The 18,855-nt window shown below is 35.1% G+C and overlaps 1 protein-coding gene across 1 annotated transcript in view; it reads right to left on the bottom strand.

Moving 5' to 3' along the window:
• Positions 1 to 12,394: 12,394 nt before the first annotated feature.
• LOC110452975 (inositol polyphosphate 5-phosphatase OCRL-1-like) overlaps positions 12,395 to 18,855 on the bottom strand; it is a 61,960-nt gene continuing 55,499 nt past the window's right edge. Inside the window, exon 26 of the mRNA XM_021501758.1 lies at positions 12,395 to 18,632. Coding sequence (XP_021357433.1) covers positions 18,472 to 18,632 — 161 coding nt within the window. The 3' untranslated portion in view covers positions 12,395 to 18,471. The remainder of the gene's footprint in view (positions 18,633 to 18,855) is intronic.

Genomic DNA, 18,855 nt, shown 5'->3' with positions numbered 1-18,855 from the left:
TAGAGCACTTGGTCAAAACAAGCTATTATATTGTTGCTTTGTCGACCATTAAAACAGCGTTCGATACCGCAACTTGACATCATCTGTCGGTAGGTGTAACTATAAAAACTAGGAATTGGATGTAAGTTTAGCTAATGTGAAGATCGTGTGTGAAGTTTGATGATATGTGAAGGACATTGTGAATCGAAATATGTTAAGGAGGCACAGTGTACATAGTATTTCTTATAGTTATGGTGACAGCGTTGTATTTTTTCCAGAAAACAATAATGGTCTCCAGCTGTCTTTAAAGTTGGTAAATTTAAGGGAAGTTAATTATGGCAATCATACAGAAGACAAATATGGCAGTGCTCTGCTCAACTGGTTAAACCTGCCATAGCAACGATGGAGTGAGGTTTTGAGTCGTAGACTAGTTTAATTACCTTGGTTCCTATCAAATTATAAACGGCAAAGCTCATATAAATTTGGCCGAGTACGGCCATAACTTCATGTTTTCGTTGAGCTTAAAAATAAACAATTTGACTTTAACCCAGTTATCAATTGCCCCCAATCGGGAATTGTCGGTACTTTCACGAGAACATAGTTTTTGTGTACGGAAATTGCCGGTGGTTCTCGATTGCAATTTCTCCCATGGTTCCTTGCGCCACGCATGGAGGTAGCAGCGGTACATTCCTGGAGATATTGTGGTTTTAATGTAGGAAGTGGAATTTTGATCACTTAGCTAGAATCTACCCAATGTTGCTGCCGGTTAGATGTAGCACACCAAATCCAATTTGATGTTTTGTTCAGAACTTTGGTTGCAATGCTTAAATTCAATATGCTGAAATGTTGGTTTCATTTAGCCTAAGATACCGTTAAAACTAGTGCGTAATTTGATTATGACCTTATCGAGAGGTCGGGAAATGAGAAAAGAATGATCGGAAGAGGAGACTAATGTGGGAGCCCCTTGCAGAATTTGGGATTTGCGTTTACGGGAAAAGAATACACCTCGGCATCAGATCAGCACTTTTGCAAAGAGATAATTACACAAACATACATGGAGGCAAGTCTTTAAATGACCTTAGCTGTTATAAGGACATTAAACCCTACACAACCAAAACCAAACCAGTAAATAACATATTTGTTTGTTTGTACATATTTGGTATCATGATGAATGGTATATAAGCTGCAAAGTTAGAGAATAAAGGAAGGAAGGACAGAGAAAAGAATGGAAGAAAAATGAAGTTCGCAAAATACAAATTCATGTTTCAATCACATGCATTCAAAAAATTCCCCGTTTTGTATTTGACAATGCACCGAAATTTGACGCCATTAAAGATCTTATATGCTTTGTTATTAGATAAACTCACAGCCTGTGGATACGGAACACGGAATCAACGAGAACAGTGTGTTCTATTAGACGAAATGAGAAGGCGTTGGAATATCAACTTACACCGTGTAGACAACTTAATTAGGGCTTTCATTTTTCAATTTTTAAGATTTTTAACAAAATATTAAATTGATTTCCGTCATTTTTATATCATTTTATTACTCTCGCCGCGTCGTCTCTGGAAAACAATGATCTAATAAAATTAACATTTGAAAGTTGAAAGGAAAAAAATTGTCTCCGATATGTGAAAATAAGCGTCAACACGACGAGGGGTTAGTTTTTTGTGAGAATTCATTCAATCAATTCATTTTTGTCTTGCCCCACCCCCACCTCCCCTGTTCACTCAGCGATAAGAGAAAAAGATAGAAGCAATAATTCTTTTACAATCTCAAAATTCAAAAAATTAAATGAAGTGCATAGTCTGCAAAGTTAATATCATCAACCAGGAGACAAAATGGCGTCCAATAACCTTTGAATGCATGACCTGTGACCCCATAACTTGTGACCCAGACGGCCAAATATATCCGGGTATAGTAGGAGGTCATATGTCATTGACGTCACCTGGTGGCATGTTCACTGGCGGGAAAAGGTCACTGCAAGAGATAAACGCCGAAGACAACGATCAGGCGCTATATAATTACGACATACCGCGGGGTTAAAGTATTGTGACCACTCCCCCATAACTCTCCTGAAATGTTTTTCAAATGAACAGCACAGTTTTACCTCCGAAGCAGTATTTAGCATATCACTGTTTCGAATTTTGTGAATTTGAAACCCGTTTCTTTATAAACGTTACAAAGTTTATCACGGCGCTCAGTGACAGCACCATGCACGTGCATTTGACCACGTGCACGCATGTGCAGATTGCTGTCATCCGTTACACGACCGCTGCCTGTCTCATGGACATTGAAAGAGTAGGTTGCTCCAGACGTGTCCATGACGTTGGTGATCCGGGATTAGTCCTGGCGCCGATTAAGACTGCAACATAAATTCTGAAACGAAAACCTAAAACAGGGCAATAAATTAACACGAAGGGTCGAATACGTGCATCTCTGTAAGTCACGCAAGCGGAGAGGCGACTTTACCAGGGGATTATACATCCTTATAGAACACGTTCGGGAAAGGACATATCTGGAACAAATCTCTAAGAGATAGAATAATGTTCCACGAACATTTTAATCACTGAAATGGTTGTCTGTTATGTAAAACCCGCCCGGTGTTCATCAGGAGGGAGCAAAATGTAAAAACAGGCAGACACATGTTAAACTATTAGGGAACAAATCTGTCACATTTGTATTAATTAATTAAACTGGCGTAAAAATGCATCCTCACAAAATTTATTTTTTATTTTTTAATTCGTATGAGTTTGTTTGCAATGACAAATCCATACAATTTTCGAGAAAGCTTAAGAAAAAATAATGAAAGCATCTAAGTATTCTTCGCTATTATTCGACATTGTTGTCACTGGTATTTTGTTTCTATTGCAGGTGTAAATAGGTCATGATAACTGGGATTATTCACGCAGATGATATGAAATAGTTCTTAACTTTCACTCGAAAGGAATGCTGCTGGTATGTTTAATAAACACCTTCAGACCTGAAACGCAAAGGGAGAGGGCCATCTTCCAAAAATACCCCGAATCCGGGGGTTTTCCTAATTTACTTCTTCAAAGAGCCGTGGAGGGATTTTTGTTATAAGTGTTTTTGTGGTATTCACCAAACGACAGGCTCCCATGTTTGAATAACAAGCACATTCGATAAGGATGTTTGTAGCCCATTAAAAATAAAATACTAGGTAGAATCTTTCGCCTTGGTAACACAAGGGAACAATTATCTCAGACAAAAAGCTGTCCAGATTTATAAGGTTTTTTTATGAGCAATATCTTTATATATTCTCACGGTAAATTAAATAAACATATTCTGTTTACTATTTGGCTAATTGAAATACTCATTAACTGTTTTCATAACAATAACTTTTTGATTGTTCATTTTGAATATGAATATTCATTAAACATTCACATTGATCTGTTAAATTATATTCTTATTAACTAGTATCTGTCGAATGCATTGTACATCCATTATGTATACAAAATATTAGGCGAAATTGTCATTCTGTATTTATATGCACTGTATTTCACTCTACGCACAGACATCAATAACAAGAGGCCCAAGGGCCTTAGCGGTCACCTGAGTTATATCATAGGTACTGGTAGCTTTATTTTATTGTTTAGATGTGATGTGGAAATCAGCATGTAAACTAAGTGAAATACAATACTTGTCATGTCATCAAAGGATAAGAATTTTAAAATATTTGTAAATGTTCCCTTTGGGGCCCCGCTCTAACCCCTGGGGATGGGGCAGGAATTCCAAGTTTACAATGTGATACCGTCATCCACCAAAGATGATTCTGACCAAGTAAAAATAATTTCCAACAGAAAATTGTCAAAATATACCCAAAAGTGTTGTTTCCCTATATAAACTATAGTAAACTTTACCCCCTCCCCAAGGGAGAACGGATAGCTCGGGGGTCCTGAAATTTACAATTAACATAAAGCCCCTGATGATCTTTTCATCCATGCAGAGAAAATGACTGTAATACCTCTGAGTCTGGAGAAGAAGATTTTTGAAATATTGGTTAATTTTCCCTTTTGGGCCCCGCCCTGGCCCCTAGGGTTGGGGTAGGAATCCCAATTTTACAATTTGGTAGCCTCATCTACCAAGGATAATTCTGACCAAGTTTGAAAAAATTCCATCCACTGGTTCTTGAGAAGAAGTTGATAATGTAAAAAAGTTTATGCACGACGCACGACGGACGACGACGGACGGAAAGTGATTGGAATAGGTCACTTGAGCAAAGCTCAGGTGACCTAATAAATAACGCCAAGTTTACCTCTGCTGATTGTTCTTCAAATCCAGGTTCATCCTTATCCATTACGTCCGACAAAAAGTGTATCAGACTACCCAGACAAGTATAAAATACACATGACAGATATATAATATTTCGTTAAGCGAAGATCATATCAGGGCGTTCCCCGTACATCGTCAAGTAAATGCTACAAATGTAGGAGCTAACTGGCTTTAAGACTTTCGAAACCGATTTACTAGTGTATACAGTGTCCGTGTCATATTTTATCTTTACCATCGGCAACGAATTACTTTGCCATATTAATGATATATCGAAGAAAGTCTTTGATTTTGTTGCTATGAAACGACTGAGAGTCAATGTTCTTCTCCTGATAAAGGCACCATATGAACAGCTGGGTAGACTGGAACATTGAAGGAAATTGTCTTCTTGCTCATAAACAGAACAACAGCGGCTACCTACCGTCAGCGCGGCTCTGTCTGTCGACGCGCTAGCGATTTGTGATATCGTGCCTTATAAGGTCAAGAGATTGACCTTTGTGATTTGTCAAGAGATCGACCTTTCTGAAATGACAATACATTGAAGATATTGCAAAATAATGTCCCTTGTTGTACATCAGCCAGCTGACATTTGTAACAAACTGGTCTTCGTGACGTGTCAACAACAAATGGCGCGTCATCAATACATTCGAGATCGAAGAGATTTAGCCACTGGTCCTACCAGCTGTCTGGACGGCGTGGTCAAACCTAGCCCCTCCTAATCTCCTCAATAATAATTATAATAATAATTGGAGGTTCTTATATACCGCTTTATCACAACCTAGTTCGTAGGTCATCTCAAAGCGTTTCACAAATTATCATCCGTGGTTATAGGGCCCTTGCAACTAACCAGTACATTTCTCAACTCCCTGTGGAGCATACAGCCGGAGCTGCCATTTCGGCGCTAATAGCTAGCATTCAACGATTCTAGCACTGCCCGACCACGTACTCATTTACAGCTGAGTAGACTGGAACAAACGGAGTAAAGTGTCTTGCTCAAGGATACAACACATTGCCGTGCCGTGGCGCGAACCCACAACCCTTCGGTCACGAGCCCGGCGTTCTACCACTGGACTACCGTGCCTCAAGCGGAGCTGAAGAACATGACATAAACCCATGACGTCATAACTATCTATCGTTAGTATCTACTGCGTCAACATCACGTGACATGAGCGTAAATGAGTGTAAACAATGCAATAATTTGGTAAGCTAATAAACAATGGAGTTCACACGATGTCCATCAAGAACTGTGAGAGGAAACATTGAACCAACAATCGACAAACAAGGTCTTTGTATTGGTCAGATGTTTTTTTGGTAGACATGAAGCGATGTTTTCGCTAACCAGCAGGAATACATTAAACATACAGTTATATATTGATTTAATTGCGTTTAGATACAATATTGGTTCGTCGAAAAAAAATCACCTTCGCATTAATTTCAGAACTTTGTAATAAATAAAAAATATTGTATATAATTTAACAAATTAAAAAAATGTACAATCAACGATAATATAATGATTTTTTTTTATTAATTCTTAAACCCTAATTACGGGTAAAGGAGGTAAAGACTTCAAATTGCCCATTTTTTATTACTTTGGGTTGTCTTTTTAACAATCAGAAAGTTTCTATTTCAACCAACAGGAAGTACGTTCCAAGGTCGCGCGCAAATGTCAAGATAATACGAACGTCTACAATACAATTATAGAATTCGAGGAGAAGATTTTGAAGTGTTCATAATATTTTTGTTACCCCTTCAAAGTCATCGTAAGAGGTCCGTTCAGTCGTTAGTATCAATTTTGAAATCTATACTAAATTTCAGTGGTGCTCATATAATGGTCATGATTTTTATGTGTATGTTTTGTTTATTTTAAAGGAAGAAAACATATGATAAAAAGTTTATGGNATGTTTTGTTTATTTTAAAGGAAAAAAACATGATAAAAAGTTTATGGTATGACCATTTTGATATCACATCCCAAATCAGCCCTTGAATCCTAATATCAGCCCTCGGGCCTTCGGCCCTCTGGCTGATATGGGGTGTGATATCAAAATGGTCATATAATAATCTCTAAATATTGATGTTATAATGGCACATTTACCTATATTACGACTTTTTAAAATTGCATGACAACAAATACATCTCTTGTGGATCTATAGATTTTAGGGAACTTGAAAGAAGTATTAATTTGTTGAAACGTGGAATTATCATTTTCTTTCATTTTCTTTGAAAAGTTCCCTGTCTAGTGCTTATGCGATGCGAGAGGATAAAAATCAGAACTTAAACGCTTATTTTTCTCCAACTTTTATTCCGGAAACCGGAAGTGTACAACCAAACATAAAGCCAACATACGGAATATGCAAATATTGATACACAAAATGGTTAATTCCGGCTATTCCATTGAAGATGACACATATGATGTGTAATTATAACAAGTTTCAACTGGAAAATGAATGAGTATTTTCTATTGACGTGACTGAACGAAGGACTTACTGCCATTTCAGTTTGACAAGCATAAACCGTCTTTGTGGTTGTCGTTATCTATAATATTACTGACAGTGACGGTCTCACTTTCCCTTACTAAAAACTCTCGTAAACAAAACTTGTCGAGTTCCAGCCTCTGTTTTGACTTGTGTTTAAGAAGCTAAACCAAACAGCTTAATGTGTTTTTTGTTCTATTTCGCTCCCCACTCCCCTAGACATTACCTTATCACACGAGACGGGGTTTGACTGAAGTTCTTAATTGAAGAATCACCATACTGATGAAGATTAGAGCTCTCCTGGGAATGGACGGAGACAAGAGCGTGCCTGGAGATTTCTGTCACATGTCACAATATGTTACCATGGTGACCGGTGCTGCCATTGGTTATACCCTAGTGACCGGAATAAGCGGCATTTTTCTAAATGGGTCATACCAACAAACAAAAGAATGTAGGGACAGTTCCAGACATGTTAATTTGATGTGGTGTGACACTACTTCCGAAATCGGAATATTAGCACAACTTAACTGGTTACAAATTTTCCTCAGAGCCCAGGTTGATAGTCTACATAGGAAGTTAGTATACACGGATAAACATGAGAAAAATATTGTGACCAGTCATTTAGATTTTTATTAAACTGCTCAAAACATTATTTGGTTACTTGAAATAAAAGATAAACTCTCAAATATGTTTATATTTTTGATGTAGAAGAGGGGACCTTGGGGCAGAAGACAATCGTTTGATTTAAGTGGCGTTTCTTTTAAAAACCTTCCTAGCACTACTTTTCAGAAAGGGCCAACAATATACTGCCATGATTGTAGGCCTGAGCGTTTAAACAATTTGACCCTTGTGACATTTAGGTTGAATTTGGGTAATGGTACGTTTCGCAAAAATTAATAAACAGCACTGCTTACGACTCTATACCTTGTGGTTATTCAGAAGTTGCTTTTAACAAACTACGCACCTGTGACCATTGAAATGAGTCAAGTTAACTTCTTTTCACAAAGCAAGCCACTTGCCAACTTTAGTTGTCTCCAGCAGGTAATAGATCCAGTCAAACTGTGATGTCACTACTTTTGTTTCAGTATCCAAGGTTTCCTAATGTTGTTATCTGAATTAACTCTGAATTCCAATTTTGTCTGTTGACTTCATTGTAGTTCCTTATTTCTTTTCCTTAAGATCCTACATGTATAAATATGTTGTCATGAATCTTCATTTCTACATAAATGGGACATAAAGTGAAACCCATTTTTACGACCCATCAGTTTGGGTCAGGAGAAGGTGGTCCAACATGACACCAAAGAGTGAGAGATGGCAGGCATGGGTAACATGACATGCGCTCCCATTCCATGATGTTGACTTAAAACTATTCTGCCTGTACAACCCTGCAATTCAGGGATCGACAAAGGAATACATCTACTGTTACCCACTGCATTGTATGGTAATTTGCTTATGTGCCCTCAATTTGGGGACACAAAAGGGACCAAAATAAATCTGTTGCACCCATTGATGTATTTTGGATATTTGTCTTTCTCTCTACTTCTATCAGCCATTTATTTCCTAGTGCCTTGATTGACAACACTTTCACTGTTGAACGTTCGCCCAGGTGAGGAAAAATATCGGTTCTGTTCCCAGGCCAGGATGTACTAAAGTCCTAGAAAATGGTAGTTGTTATTCCCTGCCTAATGTTGAGCATTTAAAGTAAAGGCAACAACTGGTTCACCCGTTGTCAGTATAATGTGACCGGGCGGAAAGCTGTGCTGGGTGTCTTCAGCGTATTCAAGGTATTTCAGCGAGCTATCGCTATAAAGTCAGAATCAGATTCGCGCTATCACAAGGAGGCAAGTATATCAACATACCCTGTCTCCGGCACACATACACAACACACACATAGGCGGGCATGTCTATGAATTACCTTAGCTGTTGATAGGATGTTAAACCCTATAAAACCAAACCAAATTGCCTTTAACTTTTTACCACAGTAATTCCAGAAACCTAAATCATAACAGAATGTTGTGAATACCTAATTATAGTAACGATGTTATCGTATATAATTATAGGGTTTGAGGGTGGTTGGATGGCCAAGTGGATAGCGCACTTGCCTTTCACCAAGATGGCCGGGATTTAATTCCGCGATCGAATGAGAGAAGGTATTGGTCACCGGCCTAATCATGTGGGGTTTTCCCCGGGTACTCTGGTTTCTTTCCACAACAAGACCCTCTGAAGCTTTCATCCGGGCCAACAACAGTACTATATAGTTTATTTATTATTGTGAAATCAATAAATTTTATATCAATTATACAAAATAAAATCCAGTTTTATCCGCCTTCATCCGGGCCAACAACAGGACAGAGTACTGACTAGTTTCGTAATTGTTGCGAAATCAATAAATTTTATATTAATTATAGCATTTACTTTTGTGTCTTCATTAAAATACAAAACAAAATCCAGTTTTATCCTTTCATCATTTAATGACTAATAGCGTGATTGATTTACAGAGAATAAATCATAGCAATTTCATAAATAAATCTTAATGCATACAGTATTACTAATCATAAATAGAATAAGTAAAGGACACAGTACATCTCCCTGCTGTAGACAAAATTATGTAGACACACAGTGTCTCTCTTCATCACGTGTTTTCCATTGTATGTTTCGTGCTAATCTTGTATAAAACCAGCTTTATTAAAACACCTGGTTCATTGAAACTGTGATCACCACAAGATCGTTGAGTAAAATGTGTATTGTACCTTAAAATTATTTGTATTTTCAGCTATTAATTATTCATTTCTTTATTTCCAAGTGGCTTTTTCTAAATTAATGTGAAAATAAATATCTTGCAAAACTGAAATGAGATTACTACATGCAGTTATGAAATTTAGAATGGTTTTACATACAGGTAATGAATTGAATTGCCATTTTCTAATATAAAAACAGGTATATTGATATGAAACATGCGTAAATAAAATTAGAACATTTTTTCTCATATAAGTATGTTTACAGGTACCTGTCTATGTAATTAATTAAATCTTACATATTTTAGGTTTATAGGAAAGTGCACTAACACGGGTGGTGGTCATATGAGTGAACATGGGCTAATATTAGTGGTAAAATACATACAATTCAAATATGATGCAGTAAAGATCAAAATCTCTAGGGAAATACTTTTGTAAAGTAACGATTTGATGTGCATTTAATTCATACAACTAATAATGAAAGATTTGTTCTACAGGAGAATATAAATCTGTTATCTTTTCCTGAAAGAACAGTGAAAAAAAGTTTTGTTAATAAACATGACATCACTTAAGGTTATAAATGACATTTTACTGAATGTGAATTGTGTTAGAGTTATCTCCCTTCAAACTTATTAATGTAATTCAGACAACCTGAATGCGTAATCAATTGAATTGTGTACAGAGTTGTCTACCTTCAAAACATTTTAACAACTGCATTATCAAATAATTCAGTTTACCTGAGTATTCAATTAATGGATTTAATTTAGAGTTATCTCCCTTCAAAATATTACATTAACATTATCAAATATTTCAGGTAATTTGAGTGTGAAATCAATGGAAGCATTCTTGTTTATTTTTAAAAAGAATTAAAATATTAAATTAGAAATTTGATTATTTGATTACTAACAAAATCAGAATAACTACTTTTATACCTTAATGATATTTGAAGGTGATCCTCAGTGTTAACTCTTTGGAGGTATAATACAGCATGTCCTAATCAGATGCACCGTGCATCCTTAAAATGCTAAATGACAACATTCTATTAGATTTGCGAAAATTGATGTCTCTCTTTTTTCCTCACAATGCTTGTTTAGGTGTTCATGATAAACTGCTTTTACAATTTTAGTAAGAGTTGCAGTACATTATGAACAAAATTACTAAATTTAGAACCAAGATATATTATGTCTGAATTAACAAACAGCTAATATTGATGAAATTGACAGACAATTTCTCATCCAAACATCGAATATTTAATGAAAATTGATGGCACTTACATTTGATTAGAATGGATTTTTTTTTTTATATATATATATAAAAACAAAATTAGAAAAAAAAAACTGACAATTTTTTAATAAAACATCATAAACCATTTTCTTACAAAATCATTTCCGACACCGTCTTCTGTTGAACAGGAAGTCAATTGTTTACTATATATATTGGTCCTCTTCTGCATTGAATTATTTATTACAAACTCGTCAATCCTGTCAGTGAGTAAACTTATAAGGGAAGAGCTTGGTGTATATACAATGTACATGTACAACAAAATCTATTGCAATGTCCTTCATTTCATTTGCCAACTTTTGTAACTCCACCATATTTTGTTCCACCATTATGCCTTTGCCAACATTTACCAACTAGCCTATGTAGTGCCATCATTTTCAATTACTAACTTGCCTAGTATGGTACACTGGGAAACACTAAAAAACAAAAAAATCAATTCTACAACTTAATCTTTCTAATTTTACCAGTTTACTTCAAACACGTACTAGGCAAGTTAGTAATAGAAAATAATGTAACAGTAGCACCATTTATATATCCCAATTTGCTTATAATGCAACCATTTTTTTAAGTTCCATATTTTCCTCTTTTCCGAATGATGTCTTCGTACTAATCTGTCTCATTGTATACCGTCTTTGTGTATTGCAGAGTTATCTTCTCTTGGGAGAAGGTATTGATTGTTGCGTCATTGGTTTGTGTGAGAAAATTACGACGTTTTCTCAAAAATTGTTCACGTTACTCTCACGAACAAGTGACGTAACAATCAATACCTGTTCCCAAGAGAAGATAACTCTGCGATACGGAAAGACGGAATTGACAAACAGTCAGGGGAGTAAAATTTGAGCTGTTCAGCACCTGAGGCTAGTAGAATTTATGTTGGGGCTATCGAAAATTTTAAAAATATATTTACTATCAAAATATAGGTGGGAGTAGTAGAATATTTCAATATTTTAAAAATGAATTTATTCACCCATGCAAACTATGAGTATAACCCCAGAATTGCTGAAATGAGGACAGAAAAACAAGTTTTGTTTGAGATACCTATACATACAGACAAGGAGATAAAATAAGTAAAAAAAAACCAACAGCTTGTATATATTACTACTTAAATTCATCCGAGTACAAATATTTATTGTTGTAACGAAAATCAACACCTATAATTTATAAGTAGGTGCACTTTGTGACGATAACAAAACAATATTGACCAGTCAAAAATATACATGTATACGAAAGTTGAATATTGATAAAACACATGTATTTTACGTAAGCTGTCTGTTACCATATCGACATCAGTTTACTCACAAGATTGAAAGCCCTGGGCATACTTTGTACATCATTAAACGTCACAATGAACTGTACATGGTATTTACTGAAAACATGGGAATAGAATTGAAATCTTTCGAAAAGTTAAGCAATTTCTACAGTGACATTTCACCAAGCTTAATTATTCACCAAACAACAAACATGAATATTCATGACGGAATGCATATGTTTATCAACAATTTGTCCATTATATTGGGATCCAGTCATCTAAACTTATCGTTATACGATAAACAGAAGACAATGAACATTGGAAAGATTTTTTTTCCTGAATTGTTTGAAATCTAATATTCTGGGATAAAAAAGAATGTCACTGATCAGAAATTGTGATTTTTTTTATTTTTTTAAAAAAAATTGTTGGAAAAGCTAGTAAAACAATAAAGTCTGGTACAACCAAACATCTAGTCCAGCTCCTCAAGTCTGATACATATACCGGTACATGTATTGGTATAGTACAACACATCAATTTAACATTGAAAAATATGTACCGTATTTCTTAATATTCAACAGAAAATATTAATTTATTTCAACAAAAAATGTTTGTCACAAACTAGATGTATTCACTCACCCTTAAAATGTTAAAAGGAAAAAAAAGGAAAGAAGAAACCTGAGAATGTCGCATAAAGGAACGCCATGTCTCGTTTAACCCATTCACCACTGCTGACCATAATGGAATCATCCATATCAATGCATGGTAGAGTCTACTAAAGTTACATAGGGGTGAAAGGAACAATAGTTCTGTAACACAATCTGTAATTTGTGAAAATATGGAATTCGTAAAACAAGTGCATTTAAGAATGGCATATTTGAAAAGTAGATGCAATAACAAATGTTTAATAATCAATTTCATATTTCATTTAGATTTCATGATACTTTCGTCTCTGTACAAGCATTGAGGTCTCGAGCAATGTTCCCCCTGTGCGTTAATTGGACTCCAGGAATCATGGGTAACAGGAGTTGGACCTCTCAAAAAAGGTCAAAAGCTATCGTTCTGGGAAATTCTTGGTAAAACTACTGATTGTCGACTGTATAAAATTAATTGTTATATGTTTGTGAAATACAATTCATATTAGACAGCAGTTCAATAGAGTTTTATGCTTTAGGAAATTGCCAATTGTTCCAAAAAATAAAATCTTTATCACACAGATATAACACTGTATAAAGACCAAGAAATGATTAAAGTCTAGCAACTCTGAATAATTGTTCTGCTAAATATGGCCAGCTCCCTTTTGTTTGTGACTGAGTTGGTGGGATGAATGCTTACACAGTACAGCTACAGGTTGTTCTGATAAAACATGAGGACACGATACACTTTTTGCTTTCAGTGATATTTTTAACCCTTGCACCACTGCTGACCATTAATGGACTCATCCATATCAATGCCTGGTAGAGTCTACTAAAGTTACAATCGGGTGAAAGGGTTAACAATCAACAAAAATACTGAGATACAAAATGAAAATTATCATCAATTTCCAGACAATTTATTATCGAAGCCCATAGAACAATTTATTAATTAACACTACTCTATAGGTTTCTAAGAATGGACCTATTTTTGAGCAAGGTAGCATTTTATACATACCCTTTTAATTAAATGATGAACCCCCCAAGTAACCTCTATTTTTTTAAAAAATAGTTTACTAGTCAAAAGGCCATTGCTTTAATTTTATCCTTTAACTCATTCCCTTGAAATTTTAAAATGAACTATTCCAAACTTTGAATTGGAAGAGTTCAAATATGTCTTCAGGATGAATGAGTTAAGTTAATTCATAGTCATAAGGCAAACTATGATATAAATGCAATGGCCCTTTAGTACTACATGGTGTATAGTCTTTTTGGGACAAAATACAAGCACTTCTCTAGCACTTTCTTACAAATTCCGAGGTCCAATATCTAAGAGAAAAAAAAGAAGAAAAATGGGCCATGATTTTCTGTTTTAGTGTATGGATACTGTTCTTTAGCCTAGAGGAAAAATTGTTCTCAACAGAATTGTAAGAATCAATTTTTTTTTTTGTGATAAATTCATATCAACAAAAAACTTTTTAACATATCTCGTCATTGACAAAACTTTAAAACAGTCCTTCATATAAAAGGACACATGTTAACTGTCTGATGTACACACAATTTAAACCAGTATTCTTTTTTAACAGAAATGTGAAAAGCAAATTCCAGCCCTTTTCCTGGCCTTTATGAACCACGTATTACATTCTTTTATTTAAACATTGATCTTGATTGTATATCATTTGTAAATGTCCTTATCGACAGAGATCACTACAAAAAAGTCTAAGAGACTTTTCATTTTACTCAATACACAACAAGCACAACATGGCTTCTTCTTTTAGTGTGAGTTTTATTTTTTATGCTCTGCAGTATTAATTATAAAGCTGTATATATATATATAAATATTAAATATGATACTTCAATTGTCATGTGCTAGCTTAAGTGCAGTGTTTTACAGATTTATTTACAAGAGAGAAGTAAACAGCGAGTGCTAGCCATATGTGCCATTAGGAACTCCTCAGGCTTTACAGACATGTTTACAGTAAAGTAGTTATAAACAGTGAGTGCTGTCAACTTGTGCAATTCGGAACCTCTCAGGCTTTATTATAATCTGAACATTCATTGACTGATATTCACATGGATCGACTTTTGTCTTTTTTGAATATTACAATAAATTAAACACAAAACTATTTTATGCACAATGCAGAATCATAAGCAGGGATGTGGGCGCACAATCTGGTTGTCATTAATTACCTGACATTGGAGTTAAATCTTTAGCAGCTTATTAATGACAGTGCGGTAGACAAATTTTATTCTACAAATGGTACAACAGTAAAGTGAAAGCCGAATATTATTGCTAATGCTAAACACCTCATGTTATGATTTCATGTACAAAGACCGTTTTGGTTTGTCCTGTCTTATCAATTATCTCAAAATAATTGAGACTTTAAATGCAAAAACATAAACAGAATTCAAGACTTTTCAGAACTCATTAAAATTTTAACCTAAACAGTGGAAATTTATTATTTTGGACAGTTTTCTCTTAAGTAGAGATACATCTGAAATAACATGTTTTACCCAAAGTCTGCCGACAAAAGAGTTGTCACTTACATATAAAAACTGAATTGTTTTTGAACTTGAGTGTTCAGAGGAGTGTTTAAAAACAATTGTCCATAACAGAAACCTTTACTAGTTGAACTTCTTCAAAAAAACCCACCAAAAAAACCTTCCAATTGTTATTATGTTATTAAAAAATAAAGCAAAGCTCAATTATATACATGTAAAATACTATTATGCACTTTTTGTAGATTTTTAATATTGAACAGCATATTATAAAAATTATTGAAATCATTAAATATGTGAGATAATTTTTTAACTTTTATTCTTATTTCATTTTTTTTTCAAATACAATATCAATCAAATGTGTGCTCTAATTAATGATCAATGATCTCTTGTTGACAATAACTTACTAAGATATGTGTGTTTGACGGATAAATGAAGTATAAACCTCTCTCCATGCCTATTCCAATCTCCGAGTCCCAGATATTTGGGCTGTATCAAAGAATTGCATTTGGTCAAACAACGATTTCATTTCACGAAATTTATGGGGCTAACTCGATTAACAGAAAGAGTAAAATGTGTGTCTGGATGTACTGTATATTATCTAATATATATATAATGTCAAGAAAAGGTAAAAGGGGAGAACCCTTGAATTTGAACATAGATCCATCATTTACTACTCAGAAATCCTGTGGTTGTGGATGTTTATATTGACTATATATAATGTCAACACAAGATAACAAGTGAGAACCCTTGAATCTGAAAGTACACCAGTACTATATATCACACAAGAAATTATGTAGAACTTGTTAGTTTACATTGCGCCGGGAGTGGATATTGAATTAAGCACAACAACGCTCAATGCAATAGCTTCATTATATCATATAGTTCAGTGGAAACTCATCTTTAATATGAACCAACGTGTATGTAAATTGACATTTATGACAAAGTTACGTATTGTCATAGGCAAGAAGTTCTGTTGTTCCTCAGGGTATTTTTGTACACCTAGCTCTGTCGTCAATTAAGTGTTCAAACATTATCGAAAAATTGAATGCAATTTCCTGAACAATTGAAGAGTCAATTTTGTTTTTTGTAAACTGCATCAATTTTTCTAAACATGTTATGAGATTCAGAAAATTTGCTTAATTTCAACTACAGTACTTAAAATGTGTAATACATAGAATCTAAACATTATACAAACACTGAATTGACAAAGTTTTAATTCCTAAAATTCTTCAATAATTTACCAGAACATGATAAGTTTTTACGGAAACCTAGTAGTGATCAATGAGTTTGGACAGAAATATAACTTGGATTAAAAATGAAATATGGTGTGCCCTTTTTGTGGGAAAATGGTTACTTTCACAGCATGACGGAACATTTACAAGTCATATGGAATGAGTTGTTTCCGAGAACAACGATGGATTGAGTCTGATAGCGACAATGGAAATTATGGTATCGGTCCTATCAGGGATACTTGAGTCACCGCTAGAGTGCAGAGTTACCAGCAAGAGACAGAAGAAACTTTTTAAATGGCAAAGTTTTCAATTGAAAAAGGAATTTAACTCAAAACTGATTGTCAAATAAAGCCAATCTAAGCCTTCTACATTCTGAAAAATTCTAAGCAGCAAATAAAAACAGAATCACTCCCAAAAATCTACATATCCTACACCTTGTATTCTACTGTTCCCAGGCCATGAAGCTTAAGAATTCACTATCTAGAAAACGGATAATTCTGGAAATTAATTACGTACTACGTTACAACACTAACAGTATTCAATCTTTTACAAATCACAGACAAACTGTTATATCACACGTAATGGAATGCTATCAGACCTAACCTCCTCATAAAATCACTAGTGACTCGCTGTCTGGTATTAACTAGCTGGCCATTCATTATCCATCAAAAATATTTATCCAGTTACAATCCACAAATATTTATCCAGTTCCCATCCACAAATATTTATCCAGTTCCCATCCACAAATATCTATCCAGTTACCATCCACAAATATTTATCCAGTTCCCATTCACAAATATTTATCCAGTTACCGTCCACAAATATTTATCCAGTTCCCATCCACAAATATTTATCCAGTTCCCATCCACAAATATTTATCCAGTTCCCATCCACAAATATTTATCCAGTAACCATTTCCCATCCACAAATATTTATCCAGTTCCCATCCACAAATATTTATCCAGTTCCCATCCACAAATATTTATCCAGTTCCCATCCACAAATATTTATCCAGTAACCATCCACAAATATTTATCCAGTTCCCATCCACAAATATTTATCCAGTTACCATCCACAAATATTTATCCAGTTCCCATCCACAAATATTTATCCAGTTACCATCTACAAATATTTATCCCGTTACCGNCCCATCCACAAATATTTATCCAGTTCCCATCCACAAATATTTATCCAGTTACCATCCACAAATATTTATCCAGTTCCCATCCACAAATATTTATCCAGTTACCATCCACAAATATTTATCCAGTTACCGTCCACAAATATTTATCAGGTGACTTTTAGGATTCAGCATTTCAATTCCAAAAGGTCAACACGGATTTACAGTTTTTGTTTGTAAATGTTATCTGGACACATCTACATCAATTAGAAGCGATGTCTGACCAAAACTGATGTGGCAACTTGACAATTCTTTAGAATTAAAACCATTCTGTTACTTTCAGTCTTTGACCATGTTCAGATTTAAATCTGACCAAAATTGCTGTATTTACTGGGAACTGGAAGTTTTTTCCTGAAACTAAATATTAACAAGTTTAGTTCACTGAACGGAGAACAACAGTTCGATTGTAAAACATTCAATGTTCAATCATCTTGTTTTTGTCTTTAATAAACTCTTTCCTGATGACCAGAGTTGTCTTGTCCATACACTGGCCATGAAGTTTGAGGGTGGTCACTTACTCTGTTTAATTCAAATGGTCACTCACTTCAGCCATGTAGTCTGACTGGTGGTCACTTATTCCACTGGTCAGTCTAGCTAGTTGCTCACTTTGCTGGTCAGTCCAAATGGTCACTCATTTATTGGTGGTCCGTCCAAATGATCACTCATTTTATGCTGGTCAGTCCAAATGGTCATTCACTCTGCTGGTCAGTTCAGATGGTCACTCGATCACATTGCTGGTCAGTCCGAATGGTCAATCACACTGATCATACTGCCACAGGTGTGGTCACTAATTAACATCAGATTGAGGTGATCAACCACCCGGTCTGAATGAACTGCTCCATACATCACTGTTCTAGATCTACGGTCACTCTCTGAGGTCAGTCTCAGAGACTGGTCATTTCCTGTGACCAGAATGAGCCGGTCATTCGTCGTACTCGTTGGTGAGGAAGTGATAGACGAAGTCTGCTCTCTTCATGTCTTCTTCACCCTGCCCAACAGGCGAGTCTTCCCTTCCCGACCTCAGCCTGCGTGATGTCACGGGGGGAGGGGGCGGCCGCAGAAATATCTTTCCAAATGTTGTCGCTACAAAATATTAAAGAAGGTGGAAAGTAAGAAATTGATATCATACATTCTGTGAAAAAACATACATTGAATTGTCGGTGAATCTAATCCACTTTCCATATGAAGTTGGATCTGCAAGCAAGAGGCCCATTAGGCCTGTATAATACTCACCTGTTACCTTTGTTTTTTGAACTAGATCAGAAGTTGAACTAATTTTTTTTAAAAGAGGAAACAATGGTGTTAT

Source organism: Mizuhopecten yessoensis, unplaced genomic scaffold (assembly GCF_002113885.1).
Source record: "Mizuhopecten yessoensis strain PY_sf001 unplaced genomic scaffold, ASM211388v2 scaffold7021, whole genome shotgun sequence".
Lineage (NCBI taxonomy): Eukaryota > Metazoa > Mollusca > Bivalvia > Pectinida > Pectinidae > Mizuhopecten > Mizuhopecten yessoensis.
The sequence above is the reverse complement of the archived record's forward strand: the minus strand, read 5'-3'. Positions and strand labels throughout refer to the sequence as shown.